The sequence below is a fragment of the Anser anser genome (assembly GCF_964211835.1).
Source record: "Anser anser genome assembly, chromosome: 2".
Classification (NCBI taxonomy): Eukaryota; Metazoa; Chordata; class Aves; order Anseriformes; family Anatidae; genus Anser; species Anser anser.
In genome coordinates, this window is record NC_139721.1 from 29,177 (window position 1) to 47,566 (window position 18,390).

Genomic DNA, 18,390 nt, shown 5'->3' on the forward strand with positions numbered 1-18,390 from the left:
AATATTGCCATTCGTTGTAACAATTTCCAATTCCAAACAAGTATTACAAAAGACAATATTAAACTTATACCAACTAACATCAATAGAACAATAATTGGGTGACACAATGTGTTCAAAATCCCAGTTGCAGTTGGCGACCATCCAAAGAGTTTGTCCCACCAGCTATGATCTGTGTCTTGTTTTACTCTTTGCAAAACTCTGTTTATTTCTTTTGTATCATGGTGGACAGTGATTAAAGTCTTCTCTCCATCTTCCTGAATGCCTTTTAAAATTTTGATCAGGTCTTGGTGTTTAAGTAATTGCTTCACTAGCGTGAGGTTCATCCCAATAGGTGTGGGTAATAACTTGTGATACATTGTGTGGTTGGACTTGATCAACTGGTGGGATACCACTGGTGCTGAATATAAAAAATCACACCCGATGATTCTAACAAAGTTACAAATACAAAAGTTAGAGTGATTTTTGCTAGGTAGAGTTATGTTTTCCTCATCTACTTCTACAAAAGCACAAGCAGTTCTTAAACACACACAGCCTTGACCAATATATACAAGCACAGTCTTTTGACTAGTATTTGGATGAATTTCAAAGTGGCAAACACCTTGCTCAGTGTCAAGACAGACATCCTGAGCATCAATTGTGTTGCTCTCACAAATAAATCCTTGTTGTTCCCGGGTAACACGATTCTAGATTCACAGACTGCCATTTCCCGTTCTTCATCCGGGCCCAGGTTCTATGCTCCGAAGGATAGAGCACTGTTTCCTCATGATTTAACCCTAGTGCAACAATGGGGTGGATAACATAAACTGTAGCATTACGTATAGTAAGCACAAAGGCAGTAGCCATGTTAATAATGGGATCATAGGTAAAATTTACCAGAGTCCACCAAGATTGGAACTTCTTTTCGAAATCATTGGCATTGTCCCAAACAATCTTTCGGACTTCAGCCGGAAAAATGCCTTCACTTCCTTCCCTAATGATCAAGGCAGCCGTTGCCTGCATCCATAACTGTACCTGTATACAACTAAGAGCTAAGCCACAGAAATAAAACAATTCTGTTAACTAAATTTCTGCTAACTACATTACTAAATACTCCTGACCATAGTGTCTTCATTTTGCTTGACTGAACTTTAGTTTCAGTTCACCGTCACCCAGCGTTACTTTCCAGGGGGCTTTTGGAGCTTTCTTCACTCTCGAATAATGGATCCAGGCCGTTTGCTCCTTAATCTTGATGGCGGTATGTGTTGTCAGCAGCACCTGGTATGGTCCCGTCCACTTTTCTTCCAAAGGGCGACCTGCAAATGCTTTTACATACGCATAATCCCCAGGTTTAAAGGGGTGGATTGGTTGGTCCAGCCCTCTAGCCCTGGTTCCTGAGACAACTTTAGATATTTGATCCAACTGTTTTTGGAGTCCTATTAAATAATTATACAAGTATCACGACCCCAGTTGCGTCAGGTCCTCCCCGCTGAACAAAAACTGATAGGGTCTTCCGTATAATATTTCAAAAGGGCTTAGATTTTCCTTTGTCCGTGGTTTTACTCTAATTCTAAGTAAAGCCAAAGGGAGAGACTGAGGCCATGATAAATTAGTCTCTTGCCCTATTTTGGCTATTTGTTGTTTGAATAGATGATTCATCTTTTCCACTTGTCCGCTTGCCTGTGGTCTGTAAGGGGTATGGAGTTGCCAGTCTACCCCTAAGACCTTACTTACTTCTTGAACTATTTGCGCACAAAAATGAGAGCCTCTATCCGAGGACATTGCTGCCGGAATTCCGAAACGCGGTATTATCTCATTCAGTAAAACCTTAACCACTTCTCTTGCCTTGTTGGTTCGACAGGGAAAAGCCTCCGGCCACCCGGAAAAAGTATCTGTCAAAACCAACAAGTATCGATACCCCCCTTTTCTTGGCAGTTCTGAAAAATCTATCTGCCATTGTTGCCCTGGATAGTTTCCTTTACTGATTATTCCGAACTTTACCCTATTTTCTGTATTAGGGTTATGATGCAAACAAATACTGCATTGCTGGGTTACTTGTTTTACCGTAGTATACAGATTTCTTCCCACCAAGACTCGACTCAGATTTTTATATAAGGTGTCTGCTCCCCAATGAGTCTTATTATGTTCTGCCATGACCATAGGCCATATTAAATTAGAGGGTAGTACAACCCTATTATCTTTCAGGTATACCCATCCATCACTCCTTGCTTTTCCTCCCAGGTCCCCAATTAACTTTTGATCTTCCTGTGTGTACCTAGGTTCCTGTCCTTCACCTAAAGTTTGTATTTTACCGTCTGGTATTAAAGTGAGCGCTTCTGCCTCAGCCAATCCGGCCACCCTTTTTGCTTCTTGGTCAGCCAATCGGTTCCCTACCTCGAAGTCAGCGGTTCCTTTTTGGTGTCCCCGGCAATGTATAACAGCCACCTTCTCTGGGTGCTTTACCGCTTCCAACAACTTCAAAATCTCCTCAGCATATTTTATTTGTTTTCCTTGGGCCGTTAATAATCCTCGTTCCTTCCAGATAGCCCCATGTGCATGCACCACACCAAATGCATACTTAGAGTCTGTCCAGATATTTACTTTCTTTCCTGCTGCTAGTTCCAATGCCCGCGTAAGGGCAATTATTTCTGCTTTCTGAGCAGACGTCCCAGGGGGTAATGGTTTCGACTCAATTACCTGTTGAGTGGTCGTCACCGCATACCCTGCTTTGCGTTGTCCTTGTTTCACAAAGCTGCTTCCATCAGTATACCATGATTCGTCCGCGTCTTCCAAGGGCTCCTCCTTGAGATCTGGTCGGCTAGAATACACAGTTTCCATAGTTTCGATACAATCGTGGACCACTGGCTCGTCAGGAGCGTTACTAAGGAAAGAAGCTGGGTTCACAATGTTAGTAACCACAATTTCTACGTCATCTTGCTCCACCAGTATTGCTTGGTATTTTAAAAATCTTTGAGGGGATAACCAGTGTGCCCCTTTCTGCTCCAAGACTGCCGAGACAGTGTGTGATACCAGCACGGTTATCTTCTGTCCCATAGTGAACTTCCGAGCCTCCTGTATATTCATGATGACAGCGGCCACCGCTCGAAGGCAACCCGGCCAACCTTTACTTACTTCATCCAGTTGTTTAGAGAAGTAGGCCACAGCTCTCCTGTAGGGGCCCAGCTTCTGTGCCAGCACCCCCAGAGCCATCCCTTGTCTCTCATAGGAGTACAACCAAAAGGGTTTAGACAAGTCCGGTAGACCCAAAGCTGGTGCTCGCATTAACTCCAATTTAAGCTTCTTAAAGGCAGCCCGTGCTTCCCCCGTCCAGACCAATTTTGATTGGTTATTCTTGATGAGGTCATATAGGGGTTTTACAATTAGTCCATAATTATTAATCCATAGACGGCACCAACCTGTCATCCCTAGAAAAGTTCGTAATTCCTTAATGGTCTGTGGTTCTGGGGTACGGCAGATAGTTTCTTTCCGTTCTGTTCCTAACTCCCTTTGTCCCCCTGAAATCTCAAACCCCAAGTAAGTTACACGTGACTGAATCAGCTGAGCCTTCTGTTGAGAGACTCGATACCCATTCAAACCCAGAAAATTAAGGAGACTTATCGTCCATTGCATGCAGCTGCTCCTATTCTCAGTGGCTATCAAAAGGTCATCAACGTATTGCAGCAGAACTCCTTCGGTGTTTGGGGCTTCCCAAACCTCAAGCTCTTTTGCTAGTTGATTCCCAAAATCGTGGGGCTGTTTTTGAATCCCTGCGGCAATACGGTCCAGGTCAATTGAGCCTTTCGTCCTGAGTCTGGATTTTCCCATTCAAAAGCAAAAAGCTTCTGACTTTCTGGGGCTAAAGTCAGGCAGAAGAAGGCATCTTTTAAATCCAGTACGGTAAACCAAACTAAATTATCTTTTAATTTAGTCAGTAATGTGTACGGGTTGGCTACCACAGGGTGTATATCTTCAGTGATCTTATTTATAGCTCTTAAATCCTGCACTAATCTATAGTTCTTCCCATCTGGCTTCTTAATTGGTAGTATAGGAGTATTATATTCAGATTCACACTCAACCAGCAGTCCATGTTTTAAAAACTTATCCACTATCCCCTTAATTCCTTTCCTGTCTTCTAATCTTAGGGGATATTGCTTAATCTTAACTGGCCTTTCCCCTGGCTTTAATCTCACCACTATCGGGGCTGCATTTTTGGCTCGCCCAGGGATGTCAGTAGCCCAGACTCCTGGGTAAACTTGGTCTAAAATCTCCGAAGGTACTTTACCGATGGGGTCTGCTTGTATCAGCGTTAAGCTTAGCGCGGTTATCAGCTTTTCTTCTCTCACCTTTAACCCCACCTTCCCTTTTTCAAAGACAATTTCCGCTTCTAATTGTTCTAGTAAATCTCGCCCCAGCAAAGACTTCGGGGATCCTGGTAAATATAAAAACCTATGTATTCCCATCTGTTTCCCTAACTTATATTTTAAAGGCCTTAGGAAAAAGGCTTTCTCGTGCTGGCCTGTAGCTCCTATCACCGTCACGAAATCCTCATCCTCTGGTATCAATTTCTGGTTTAACACAGAATAAGTCGCTCCTGTGTCAATTAAAAACTCCACTTCCTGTCCTGATTTCCCTAGCTTAATTTTAACCAGCGGATCTGCTAGGGTAGAATCCCCCGGTCCACTTCATTGGTCGGGAGATACACTAGCTACCATCAACCTGTTCTTCTCCCGTTGTTTCGGACATTCCCTTCTCCAATGACCCACTTCCCTACAATATGCACACTGATTCGGTCTCAGGGGAGGCTTTACTGACCTTCCCCTTATCCCATTCCCTCTTCCTTTTCCCCGAAAAGGTTCTTATTGCCTCTGTAAGGCCGCAACAGTTGCCGCAGCAATAGCCCTACCCAGCCTTTGTTTCTCATTCCCTTCTCGATTCCTAAATACCCTCCATGCCTCTTCCACCAGCCTTTCTAAATCTCTCACATCCGGCTCTTTCATTTTCTGAAGCTTCCGCCTTATATCGTCCGCAGACTGACCCAAGAACAATGATACTAGCTGGACTTTACCTTCCTCAGAAGAGGGGTCTATCGTTGTAAATTTTTGCATTGCTGTCCTTAGTCGATCGAGAAATTCTGACGGGGTCTCAGTTTGCCCCTGTTTTATGGTATATAACCTAGACCAGTTTACAGACTTTGGTATCGCACTTTCCAAGGCGATCCTAATCCATTCCTGATATCTTTTTAATAACCTATAATCACCCTCATCATTATAGTCCCAGTTTGGGTCCACTCTGGGCACATATACCTCCACAGTTCCAGGTAAAACTCCTGACGTTACCTGGGTCTGTACTTGAGTTTGTGCATTCTTAATTACCAGTTGCTTTTCCGTTTCCGATAATGCTGCCAGCATTATCTCTATATCTTTCCAATCGGGATCTAAATTCTTTCCAATCAGCTCAAACCTCCGGGCCACTGATTCTGGATCATCCCGGTATCCTTTCACAGCTTCCTTCCATGAATCTAACTCAGCAGTTGTGAAAGGTACTTTTATCCGAGCTGGTCCGTTAGCCCCCATAGCCTGTCGTAACGGGGCTTGAATAATGGGCCCGACCTTACTTCGGGTTCGAGCCGTGATCGGGGTAAAGTCTCCATTCCCCCAACTCTCATTTTTCTTATCCATTCTGCCGTTTCCTGGGCTCGCCCCCACGCCTCGTTCTGTTATCTGGGGCGGGAGGACATAATCCTCCATTCTCTCCTCTGACTCATTCAATTTCAAACATCTCTGCCCGATACTGCACGCCGAACAACATCTTTTCATTTTTCCTGCCCCTTCCTTCTTCATATCCTTTTCTATTGCCAGGATCAAAGGATCCTGTGGGGCTAAGTTAATTGCACACTCCTTCTGCCATTCCGGGTGGTTTCTCAAAGTGAAAAACATATCTGCGTATGACACCTCATCCCACTGTCTTCTCTCCTTAGAAACAACATTAACTGTAGTAAAGTATTATAATTTAAGGTTCCATTCAGTGGCCATTTTTCCTCACAATCCAACTTATAAAGTGGCCACCATTGATTACAATATTTTATCAACGTTTTCTTATTTTCAGTTCCACCGGGGGATCCCCCTATATCTTTCCAATGACTCAAGATACATCCCAACGGGCTTTTCTTTGGAATCCCACTACTCTGCTGCCCCCCCATGTTACAGTTCAGAATGTTTCTTGTTACACAATACAAGCCGGCAGCTTTCCACAACAACACCAAGATCCTAGTAACGTTATAAAGAGTACAATCAAAATCCCAAAGACAATAGCCAAGGTCAAGTTCCACATTTAAACACAACGTAATACCAACCTCGCATGCAAAGGTTATTTGTTTCCCAACAGCAACTGAGTGCTTTCCAAAAAACCAAATGCCGTCTTGCAGAAAACTTTTACTTTCCGACTTACAGACGACCCCAATTGACCGGTCAACCAAATAAACCAAAATAAAGAATATAATCACTTACAATGATGGGGTCCGTGTCTGCCTCCGCAGTGATCCGTTGAGTCGAGGAGTCCCTCCGGGAAATCCCGGGGGTACCCTAGGGAGTCCTGTTCCCAGCGGGTCCTGCGGTCCGACAGAGAAGAAGTCCCATCTGGGGTGCCAGATTGATTCAAAGATCATAAATCCAATTTCTTTAAGTGATTTATTCTTTATTGACGGCGCCGGATGCACGGGGGATCTTTCCGCCTATCGTGCATCCCGAAGTGAAAAGCCGTCCCAAATTTATACATCACAGTGATTAATATTTTATTAACGCCTATACATATTCATTATCTAACCCCGCCTACTCTCGCTTCTCATGCTAATCAGTTTTTTGTGTCCTGCGCCTGCGCAGATCCTCTCAGTGGTCTTGGGCAGGGGTCATCGAGCTGTGGTCGGTGGTCTCAGAGAGGAAGGCCATAAGTCTTCCTCACAGTGTACTTTTCACCCTTGGTCAGGATTCTGCTGAATTAGCTTTCTTCCTAACCGCAAGGACTGTTTTTTCTTCGAATCTTCTGCTCATTATTTCTTATCTTGGATTCCAATGTCTTGTTCGAGATATATTGCCCGTATGTCCTATTTTGAGATACATTGTCCGTACATCTGCTTCCTGCCCTACACCTAATGTTCTGTTCTCCTTTAATAGTTTCATTCTTAACCCTTTCTTATCTGGAATCGCCTCAGCTTCCCTAATCAAGTTCACAGCATGCTCTGGAAACCAATGTGGCCAATCAAAAACCCGGAGCCCAAAGACCACAACTCCCAGCATGCTGTGGGGCAAGACGCTCCCAGCCACCTGACCCAGCTGACACCCCGCCCCAGAGTCAAACCCGTGCTTTCTGATCCGCCGCCTACTACCCCAGCCACGGGTCCCGCAGGACCCAGCTGCCCCAACACCCTTCCCTCCCCTCTGCCACGGACACCCAGGCCCTCCCTCACCTGCTGCTCCGCAGCAGCCACAGCCCAGGTCACGCTCGCCAATCACTCCCTCCACGCAGACCAGCCCCAGCACACCTGCCCCAGGGAGCAAGACAGCACAGGCCTACCCCCACCATTGCTGCCCCCCCCCCCCCCCACCGCCTGCAGCCTCCCCAGCAGGGTGGCCCCCACACCCAGATCGCTTGTCTGTGTCCATTGGCTCCCCCATGGACAATAAACACGGGGCCAACACCCCAGCCCCTGCCCCCTCCACACCCAGGAACCTGCACCCAGCAGCACGGCCACAGCCACTTACAGTGTCCACAAACACAGAGGGCAGCACAAGCCAGAAAGCAAACTTTATTAAACTCTCACGCAGGACTCCTGGGAGGGAGACTGCGGCAGAACTCCCTGCCCAGACATTCTCCCCTTCCCCTGGGGTGCTGCGGGGCTCAGGCATCCACCAGGTCCATCCGTCCGTCTCAGCATCCATGCCCTGGGGAACAGCTGCCTCCTGCAGAAATGGGCTGTGAGGCACAGAAGGAGGAAGAAAAAGGAAAAGGGCACAAGTGGGATACAAGCAGCAGGAGAGGAACTGGGTGGACAGACAGACAGCAGGGCAGAGGGACAGAAGAACCACCCGGGGGGCAGGGAGCAGGACAGGGGTGATCGACAGGGTTGGACAGAGAGTCCAACAGAGGCACAATTGCGACAGCCAGGATGACTGAGAGTAATAGCAATTTTACTGACATCAGACAGCATTAGTTTGGGATGAAATCAGTGTTTTGGTTTTTGGATCAGAGATGACTCTGTTAAACAATCTCTGCCTTTCCAGTATTTGAAAGGAAAAGGCATGAGGATAAGCACACAAGTATGAAGCTATTATTACCAACAGAGATGCTGGAAGTAGGCTTCTCCATATCGCTTTTAGTACTTGTGGAGTAATTGCCTTAAGTAACTAGGCAAATTTAAACTAATATTCACATTTTAAAGAAAATGTGCAGCACTGAAAAAGCTTTCAGGGTGGAGGGTAGCTGCGCTACCTAAGCGTTCCCTAGGCCTCCAACTTTACATGCTATTGCACTAGGGGAACTTGGTGTGCTGACTCTAAGGAACAGTACAGAGCGTAGAGCAGAGTGGAGACACCACAGATAGGCTCTGTGATGAGACGGGGACCTGATGCTCTTACGCGCACCAAGACTGATAAGCTGCATGTTTACCATCCTTGTGAGAAAAATCTCAAATAATTTTCTTCAGACAGGATCTTCTGTGAAGCTATTTTATTCGTGATTGCAATGGCGGGCATCGTGTCAATCAGGAACGCATTTTAGTAAACAAATCATAACCTTTTATTCCCTATTACCCGACACCTGATCACCTCCCCTGTTTCCTCATTGGCTAAGTACTACAGGTTCACAAGCTACTCGACACTCCTCTATACCATGTATGTACAATTTTTCTGTTTTTTCAACCCTGTAATTTCTCCTTTCTTATGTTTTGAGAACTTGTGATCTTTGTTTTACTGTTCTCACACTGCTCATCTTGTTTTTCTCAAGCTTCTACCTTATTTTGGAACAGTGAGGCCTTCTACTGTCCACTTATCTACAGGTGACCCATTCGGTGATAAACTGGAGCTGATTGATACAGCGGTGCACTAAGGGTTAAGAAGAAGGTTACTCACAGGCATAGAGTGGTAACCAGGCTAGAATAAGAGAAAGTGGGAAACAATAAGAAGTTGCTAGGCTCGGACGGGCCTATAGAGGGCTATGCGTGATCAAAAGGAATGCACTAATCAGAAGTCTGTAACTACGCACGCTAGCTGCGTGCAGTGCATGTAGCTGGTTCAGAAAGCTATATAATATCTGGCATTGGAACAATAAAGGGTCTCCATTTCTCGACTATCTTGGAGTCTGTGTCCTCATTCCCTTCACTTATCTACTTAGCATTTCTCCTTATTATGACTACACGATTACCTTGGAATACAGAAAAGTAATTCTCTACTGCAAAAACACAACTTTGTTTCTCACACCCTGAGCCAACCACCTGTCATGGTTTTGACAGAACGTTGTACTCTAGTGAACTTTTGCTCATTATATCATCACTGTAACACCAAAACACACCTCCATCCCAAAAGCTCCATGCCTCCAAGCTGCAACCACCCCTCACTGAGCACACGCTCTGAATTTCTCAGACCCCTATAGCTTTAAACGAAAGCAAGAAAACTTTACAAATCATAACCAAGATATGCCTGACTAGAGTCACTCAAGCTCCACCTAAAAGGGACAGAAAATAATCACAGAATCATAGAATATCCCGAATTGGAAGGAATCCACAAGGATCATCGAGCCCAACTCCCGGCATCACACAGGTCAACCGAAAAATTCAGACCATATGACTAAGTGCAGAGTCCAAATGCTTCTTAAACTCCGGCAGACTTGGTGAAGCGACTACTGCCCTGGGGAGACTGTTCCAGTGCTCAACAACCCTCTCAGTGAAGAGCCTCTTCCTGATGTCTAGCCTGAACCTCTCCTGCTGCAGGTTGACACCATTCCCACGGGTCCTATCACTGGTCACTAAAGAGAACAGATTGGTGGATAATGTAAATTGGCTTAAGTGAAAGGGGATGTTAGGGAAGATACCATCACGAAGGATACCTTTCTGACTTCCAGGATGAGTCGACGGGCTGAGCCTCTCTTCCCCCCGCACCGGGATGTCGTGGGGTAAGATTTGAATGCTTGGTTGTACCAGGCGTCTCCGTAGAAACTCAGAAATCTCTAGAGCCTTTGTGCCTTTTAATGCGTTAATAGCCAGGACGAGTACCTGTGTATTTCATGCGTGCTCGCTTGCTTTTGCAGACAGTGAATTTATCGCTGGCAATTCCAAAGAACCTGTGTCCCTGTTGCTGTAATAAACTGCCCTTCGTTGCATTGTTCCTAGCCGTGACAGTTCTCATTGAACACAACTAGAGCGAGGGTGTGCTACGTTATTGGTGAATCCGTGACCATGGTAGTTCAGTACCCCAAATCTGACCAGACCCGTAACAGTTAGTCAGCTACGCCCCTTAACACGACAGTATTTCATAGAGAAAAACATTAAGCCTAAGATTTCTCATCCCTAAGGCCTTAAGGGGGCAGGCCGAGAAGGAACCAGAGATGCTTAGTATGTCTCCTGAGAATCGCAGCTTACAGTTACTCCACGTCTTCTGGTCTCATGGGATGAGGCAGAGGTATAATTAATTCCTCCTCCATCTCTCTGGAAAGAGTTTTCCTCCTATCTGTGACAAAGGAGAAAAGTGTTATGGTCATGGAAGTCGTTATACAAAGCCACACTCAGTGAATTCACTATTACAGTTAAGATCGGTTTTAATCGAAAACGCCTCAGCAGCAGTGTTACCACTGCAAACATAGTGCTGCACAAAAATTCAACTCAAGATAAAGGAAAGGGCGAGCTAAAAGGACAAATGACGTGACCGAAGGCATCTGCAACAACCATCTGGTAGATGGTTGTCCACAGCCCTTGGATTCCATGGTCGTCTTTCCTGCCAAATGAATCCTGGAAGAACAAGAAAAGATACACAACATGTCCACAGAACCTTTTGGGGAGGCTACTGAAAAGAAAAACAAAAAAATAGAAACAGCATGCAGCTAGTACGTCAGTTTTGTTAACAGAGTAACATTAACATACTAGAAATTTCCACATTCTATGTAGCCCCAAGGTGGTGCTGGGTACATCCACTGATATTAATGGGGTGGCACAATGTAAGAGATAGTTAATAGACAAGGTACACCTGAGGTGCACAGATTGCATATTCCATGCGACAAAAAAGGCACAGCTTGGCACCCAGTTTGGATCAGCTTGCGTATGAGTCTGCTGATACGTGAGTATATACAGCAAGCAGACAAGTCTTTTACTCCACAGACTGTTTCATTTATGTATATACATATGTGTATGTATCTCTCTCTCTCTCTCTCTCTCTCTCTATATATATATATAAACAAACAAACATTGGGAACTTCATAACCACTTGAGTAACAACCATTAGCTATGCCTACGCTGAAAGCCAGGACTATGCCTAAGTGATTAAGTAAACACAGAGTCTTATCTGTGAAATACTGAAAATGCCCCATAACCGCTGGGGGGCTTATGCACGGTGTACATAATTTTTGCGCAAACATGCATCTTAATACACAAAGAGGAGGGGCGAGGCGGACAAAGGTTTTAGGGACTCGTCAAGACCAGAACAGCCACTGGGCAATCGCTCAGATGTGCAAAGCTCAGCTAAAACCTGCACAAATCCACCGAAAGAAGGAGGCTACCTACTTGTCTGCTGAAAATAACCTCTACAAAGAACGTATTACAAAATCAAAAACGAAACCATCATCCAGCAAAGCAAGTGTCTAGAGTACAATGGGCTAAAACTGACAGCTGAGGTTTGATTCTTTAGCAATTTCAAAGGTCTTCAGATCCTACCTGACTTCTCATGCATGGTGGCGTTGCAGCACAGAAATGAGGGGAGCGGGAAGATCGCAACAGGCCAAACGCGGTGCTGAGCTCCTACAGGAGCTGGTGGGATAGCACTGACAAGAGTGAGACAGGCTGTCAGCCTTCTGCACGAGCTGAAGAAGAGGAGCGCAAGTGTCTGAAGAAGCTGTTTCTTCTCATACTTCATTTAATACACACCGTCTTTAAACCCAGGGCGTCTTCTTAGGGAAGAGATAAAGAAGTAGAGTTAGCGGCTCCAAGGACACTTCAGGATCTTAGTTCTTTCTATAGTTAGCTGCTATCCACAAAACCAAACCAGTTAAAATAGAGAGTTACATTAAAAATTCTTGATAATAACAAAAGTATGGGATTTAAAAAAAAAGACATGCACGGAAAAGAGGTTAAATTATCTCATTCGTTTCTCAATTCCGCCACAAACTCTATGCTCAGCTCCTCTTAACTCACTCACCCCACTTACCCATCCAAACACAGGGTAGACGCAGCAGTTCTCATCATTCTTGGTAAAAAGACAACATTTTCATGTTTGCTGTCAAATATCATCTCTTTCCAGCACAATTTCCTGCAAGCTATGCTAATTCCTCCAGGCTTTTTAATATATGCTAGAAACTTCACTGTTTTATCTTAATGACCATCTCGGTGGAAGTCACCGAGCTGCTATCTTTGATTCTGCTGTCTTCACAAATACAAATAAAACAGTACTTCTGCAACAATCTATGACAAACTAGGCAATACATGCATCTACCTCTTACATAAGAAAGGAAAGAATTTGTAGACAACATCCAGAAAGTATTACCTTGTTAGATATCAGAGTGGTGGGGCAGAATGACAATGCTACACAAGACTGTACTTACACTCCTGGGATTGCACAGGTTTGCTGGAATACAAAAAAGATAAAGTAAGGTCACTAAGCGGAACAAGTTCACTCACTCCATTATTACTGTGAATGACAAGAATATTTCAGTAAGCGTTCTTTTAAACCCATGGAAATTTTCAGATTTATGTCAATTTGGCTTCATGAAAACTGAAACTTGCAGTGCAAAGATCATTTATAAAAGCTGTAGCAGGTGAGCTTTTTAGGCACGGATTTTTGTCACCTTTTTGGGTAATGTTCGTCTCTCTCCCCCATTACCCCCCTTCCCTCCCCCCCCCCAAAAAAAAACAAGAAAAAAGATTAAAGACCACAAACTGGGACTTCTCGGAGGTATGACTCCATTTTTCACCTTATACACACAGTTTCTTCGCTATGCTAAACTTTCACAATGACTGTATAATAGAGTCTTACTAATATTGTTTCTGTCTGTGAGTTTGATACTACTTCCCCAAGTTGGATGAAACAAGCATTTTTCGTTGTGACGGACATCAAAACAAATAATGTCTCTCGTCAGCTATGGAGTCCTGCTGGCAGTATCACCAGCTCACACAGAATGCCATCTAGTTTTTGGGGTCCACCCCATCTATCCTCAGCAGTGGGAAGTTCTTCCAGAAGCAGACAGACTGTTATTCGTTCCTCAATGGAGCTGAGGCTCTGTAAGGCTTTGCTTTTTTCTTCCCTCACTCCCTCTTTTATTTCCAAGCTTTAACTTAAAAGCTAAGCTTGTGGGGCTGGGGGGAATCCCCAAATCAAATCCCAGCCCCAACATCCCATAGTCCCCTACTCTCAGGCCCAGCAATCTACAAATGCACACAATGCTACAGACTGTGGTGGGCAGGTCCTTCAGGGCCAAGGTCATCTTTTCAGGTGACGTTCAGCTCCCTGAAAGGGCTGAAATACCACATCCATACTCACTTCCCCTACTTGATTCACACAGGTGTAGTCAGAGGAACAGGGCCACACCAGCACTCCCTGCTCACAAAGCTCACTGCCTACCTCCAGGTTTGCATCGTTTCCTTGTATTACTGTTAATTCTGACACATTTCTGCTATAAAAGCATATCTCAGTGGCATTAAACAACCAAACGCGTGGACTGCGCTGTCTGCAGTATTTTATCCCACACACTCCAATTATTTAATCAGCTGTTGAGCCCGTGCCTCGAGCAAGCATTTTGCTGGGTAACCATCTCCTAGTCTTGAGGGGACACGTGAGAATAATTTTTTCTTGGATAGTATTTACTTCAAATACTCCTGCCAGGCCAGTTTAAGGAATCCACAAATTCCACGGGAGAGAGGCTTGCCTAAATTGATTCTGTCTTTCTGATAATTTGCTTAATGAAGCATTTCTCCCTTCGGTATTTCTGGGGTAATGACAATGACTTGGATTTCAGAGAAGCAAGGTTTGAAAGGATAGGTAGTATCCTGAAATAGATCAGATTTCAGGAGTACAATCTCAATACATTCCAAAACCTAAATTCCACAATGCTGCTTCTGCAATCTGAGGGACAAACTCTTCTGCCACAGATGGGCAGGGATATCAGACCAGCGCATAGGAACACTTCAGGAGTCAGCAAAAGTGGTAACGAGAGAGCTGCATCCCTCTGTGCTAGATACCTGTGTCCGAACAAGCTTTCCTTCTGCTCACAGAGGAAAAGAGCTGGCGTCCTACAAAACGTCTCGCGTCTACCACTTTGGAGTGTTCTCAGTCAGCTTGTCTGTACTTCAACTTCCCTTTGAAGGAAGTAGAAAAGTACATAAAAACCTCCTTCTGGTAGCTCGGCACTGACCCACAAGCCAGCACCAGCAGCAGGGCTCTGTCACACTTCGGCCCAGAGAAGAGAAGGCTCTGGGGAGACCTCATTACCACCTTTAAACATGTATAGTGGACTCACAGAAAAGACAGGCAAGGACTTTTTACCAGGGCCTGTAGCAACAAGGCAAGACAAGTTTTAAACTGAAGGAAGATAGATTTAGATTGAACAAAAGGAAGAAGTTGTTCTCAATGAGGGTAGTAAGACACTGAAACAGGCTGCCCAGAGAAGTTGTAGAGGCCTCATTACTGGAGGTACTCAAAGCTGGGCTGGATGGGGCTTTGAGCAACCTGACCTAGTGCAAGACGCCACTAATCGAGGCAGGGGGGATGGACTAGATGATCTTAAAGCATCCCTTCCAACCCAAACCACTCTACGATTATGTGAAAGGAATTGCCTCCCAAGTCATTCTTGACTGACTACAATTAGCATTCTGGAAAGCCCTGCAAGCACTTGTTCATTATTTCTAGAATAATTCTTAAAGGTGAAGCAGGACAAAGTTTTGTCAACAAAAGCCTTTCGGGAGACTACTGAAAGGAAAACCAAGCCAAACCAAAAAAACAGAAACAGCAAGTGGCTATTACATCAGTTTTGTTAACAAAGTAACATTAATGTACTAGGAATTTCCATGTTCTTTACCCTCCACCTTTAAAAAGTCACCCAATTCTGTCAGTGTTCACCATTAGCATTCTTTAAAATTTTCACATGGACATCTGAGAAAAACATTTCAAGTCCCTGTCATCGAGGGAGAAGAGGAAAAAAAATAGGGATAAGGGGGGAAGAAGCACAGCCATTCCTTTCCTCAGTAAGGTGAGCAAAAAGCTCAGGCGCTCAGCAAGAACATTCTTTGAAAGATAAAACAGAAGAAACTGCAGGTTATTTAACCTCAGCTTGTCCTGGTTTCAGCTAGCATAGAGTTAATTTTCCTCCTAGTAGCTGGTGTGGTGCTATGTTTTGGATTAGGATGAGAAAAGTGTTGATAACATGCTGATGTTTTAATTGTTGCAGAGCAGTGCTTACAGTAAGCCAAGGACTTTCCAGCTTCTCGTTCTGTCCTGCCAGCGGGCAGGCTGGGGGTGCAGCAGGAGCTGGGAGGGGATAGACCCAGGACAGCTGACCCAAACTGGCCAAAGGGGTATTCCATACCATCTGGGGTCATGCTAAACAATATATAGGGGTGGCTAGCAGGACTGGGGGGACCAGCTGCTTGGGGATAGGCTGGGCATCGGTCAGCAGGTGGTGAGCAATTGCATTGTGCATCACTTGTTTGTGCACATTATTAGTAGTAGTACTATTATTATTATTATTATTTTCCTGTTTTTATAAGCTGTCTTTATCTCAACCCACAGGCTTCACTTCCCCGTTTCTCTCCCCCATCCCAGAGAGGGAGGGGGGAGGGCAAGTCAACGGCTATGTGGTGCTTAGCTGCCAGCTACGTTAAACCACAACATGGCTATAGAGTCACATGTATTTGTGCCTGCTCATTTATTCATCTGCCAGTTTATTTTGCTACAGACCGTAGAAACTGCAAGGTTACCAACTTTTGTAACCGATGGGATCTTCGGTAGGAATAGCTGTCTAAAAGAGCCAACAAAATCCCCTTCATCGACAGCCATTTGAACTTCCATCGTCTAAAAATAGTCCTACAAACATTCCCTGGGATGCTCAACTTCAGAATCTTTCCATTCAACTTGAGGCAGAACAAGCCCTTACCCTGAACATCTTCATCTGGCTCTCCTCTGCTAGCAGAGTAGTACTCTGATACTGACCAGTACGTGCTGCAGCCTACTCGCTTACGTGTATTTACTGCAATCTGGTTCGATATGCTCACAGAGAAACCAATGAAAAATCCACCCTTTCTTTCAGAAAAATATAATAATAAAATAACTACGACACGGTAAGGAAAAAAAGCTGAACATATAGGATGCGGTCCTTTACCAACGGGCAGATCCAACATCAGCACAAGGAGTTTTTGGTCATGTGAGCAATCACCTACACCAGCCATCAGGACAAGCCAAACGCACGCACATGAGACTCCATTTAAAAAACATGTAAAGTTCCTTTATAGCTTATGGAAGTAACAACCTACATCTTAGATGCAGTTAGACTGCATCGGTTTAAGGACTGCCTCCTTCCAAAAAAAAAAAAAATCCTCCAATCCGTTCATCTGTTCACAGTTCTGCAAATTCAATCAGGCCTTTGAGCCTGAGGTGCAGGAAAATTACTAGAGCACGCCTGGATTTCACCCGAAGGTCGCTACGACTTACCTGGACAGTCAGGACAGACGGGCTGCTCTTTCTCCTGGGAAACCTGCGACAGCAGCACGCCAGCTGCAGATTTCCTCAGTTTACCCAGTGTGCCACCTTTGCTTGGCAACAAACCCCACAAGGGTCCTAGCGGCGGGGAGCTGTTTCTGCCCTGGTGAACCGCAGAAAAAGGAGAGAGCCGGCCGTCAGCACGCGGGGGGAGGAAAACCTCCGAGGCGCAGCCCGACGATCGAGCGCAGCGAGGACCCGCGCCCGGCCGCCGCAGCCCCCACCCCTCCCGGCCCGACGCTCCGGGGAGACACCCCCGAAGGCTCTCGCTCGCCTCACCGCCGGCAGCCGCGCTCGCAGCCAGCGGCAACCTGCGCCTCCCGGCGCGCACGGCCCGGCCCCGGCCCCGGCCCGGGGAAAGACCGGCCGCGCACCACAGAACTACAGCTCCCAGCACGCCGCGGGACGGAGCAGTCCATCCGACCCAGAGGGGAGTCGGCCAAGCGCACACAACCGCCACCCACCGCCTCCCGCCACTCCTCCACCCTCTCCCCCAGCCCCCCGAAGCCCCGCGCAGTGCAGACCCCGCCGCACGCCCGGTCCGGCCCGGCCCGGCGCGGCGCCGCCCCCGCCCCGCACACGGGCCATTTCCGCAGAAGCCGTCGACCGCGCGGCGCCCCGACCGACCGACCGACCGACCGACCGCCGCCTCGCCCCGCCCCGCGGCGGGGCGGCACCGACCACCAACCTCGTTGCGGCACCGCGCCTCGGTGTCCCGGCCCGTCCCGAGCCGAGGCCGGCCCGGCTCGGCTCCCACTCCAGAGAAGGACGCCGCCATTTTGCCGCAGGCAGGGGTCCTGCAGCGCCGCCCGGCTCCGCCTCATTAGGCGAGCCTGCCGGCTCCGCGCATGCGCGGAAGCAGAGCGACAGTCCGGAGCACCGCTGACGTGCGAGCTAAAAAAGAAATAAAGCCACTCACAGCTTTATGCGTTTACACAACGTACGGCAGAGATTGCCCGTGTTGCATTTTTTTTTTTTTACTTTTTTTTTTAAAAAAAAAAAAAAAAGAAGGTCCGGGTATGCTCGGTCCTCTCTCATTGCAACGGCGGGCGTCCTGCAAGCAGGAGCGCACAGTAAAAATACATTGTAACCTTATATTATTGCCTATTACCCGATGCTTGATTCTTCCCGTTTCCTCGTTGGCTGAGTTCTACAGGTTCACAAACTACTCAATGTTTACTACTATACACTATATGTACATTTTTATTTAATCAACCGTTAACTTCCCCTTTTCCATTTGTTTCCTTCTTGTGTTGATTCGTGGAAGAACTCGACAACTCAAAGCAAATGAGTTATAAAGTAGGTGTGTGGTTTATTTCGGCGCCAGGCACATGCAGGATAGCTCCCAAAGGCATGCGCACCCTAACGCAGCAACTTGCTTTGGTTATATGCAGTAAAGAGTTACGTATGCATGAAGTTTCCCAATACGCCTATACATGTACATAACCTATCCCCGCTTTGTATTAAAATTAGC

General features: G+C 46.1%; 1 protein-coding gene across 7 annotated transcripts; it reads right to left on the reverse strand.

The window, feature by feature from the left end:
• Positions 1 to 7,758: 7,758 nt before the first annotated feature.
• On the reverse strand, positions 7,759 to 17,761 carry LOC310895265 (uncharacterized protein). Of its 7 annotated transcripts, none has more exons than XM_083826335.1 (6): positions 17,605 to 17,761; positions 16,869 to 17,019; positions 12,714 to 12,794; positions 11,888 to 12,117; positions 10,604 to 10,691; positions 7,759 to 7,944 (listed from the first exon to the last, which is right to left on the reverse strand). In XM_083826335.1, exons 1-3 carry the CDS (start codon positions 17,692 to 17,694, stop codon positions 12,718 to 12,720), a joined length of 318 nt encoding a protein of 105 aa, XP_083682461.1. In that variant the 5' UTR covers positions 17,695 to 17,761; the 3' UTR covers positions 7,759 to 7,944; positions 10,604 to 10,691; positions 11,888 to 12,117; positions 12,714 to 12,717. The 7 variants fall into 7 exon arrangements, with proteins under 7 accessions (XP_083682461.1, XP_083682458.1, XP_083682456.1 ...); XM_083826332.1 differs by having other exon boundaries at positions 11,888 to 12,120; XM_083826330.1 differs by adding an exon at positions 12,378 to 12,593 and having other exon boundaries at positions 7,759 to 10,691; positions 11,888 to 12,120.
• Between the last annotated feature and the right edge of the window lie 629 nt (positions 17,762 to 18,390).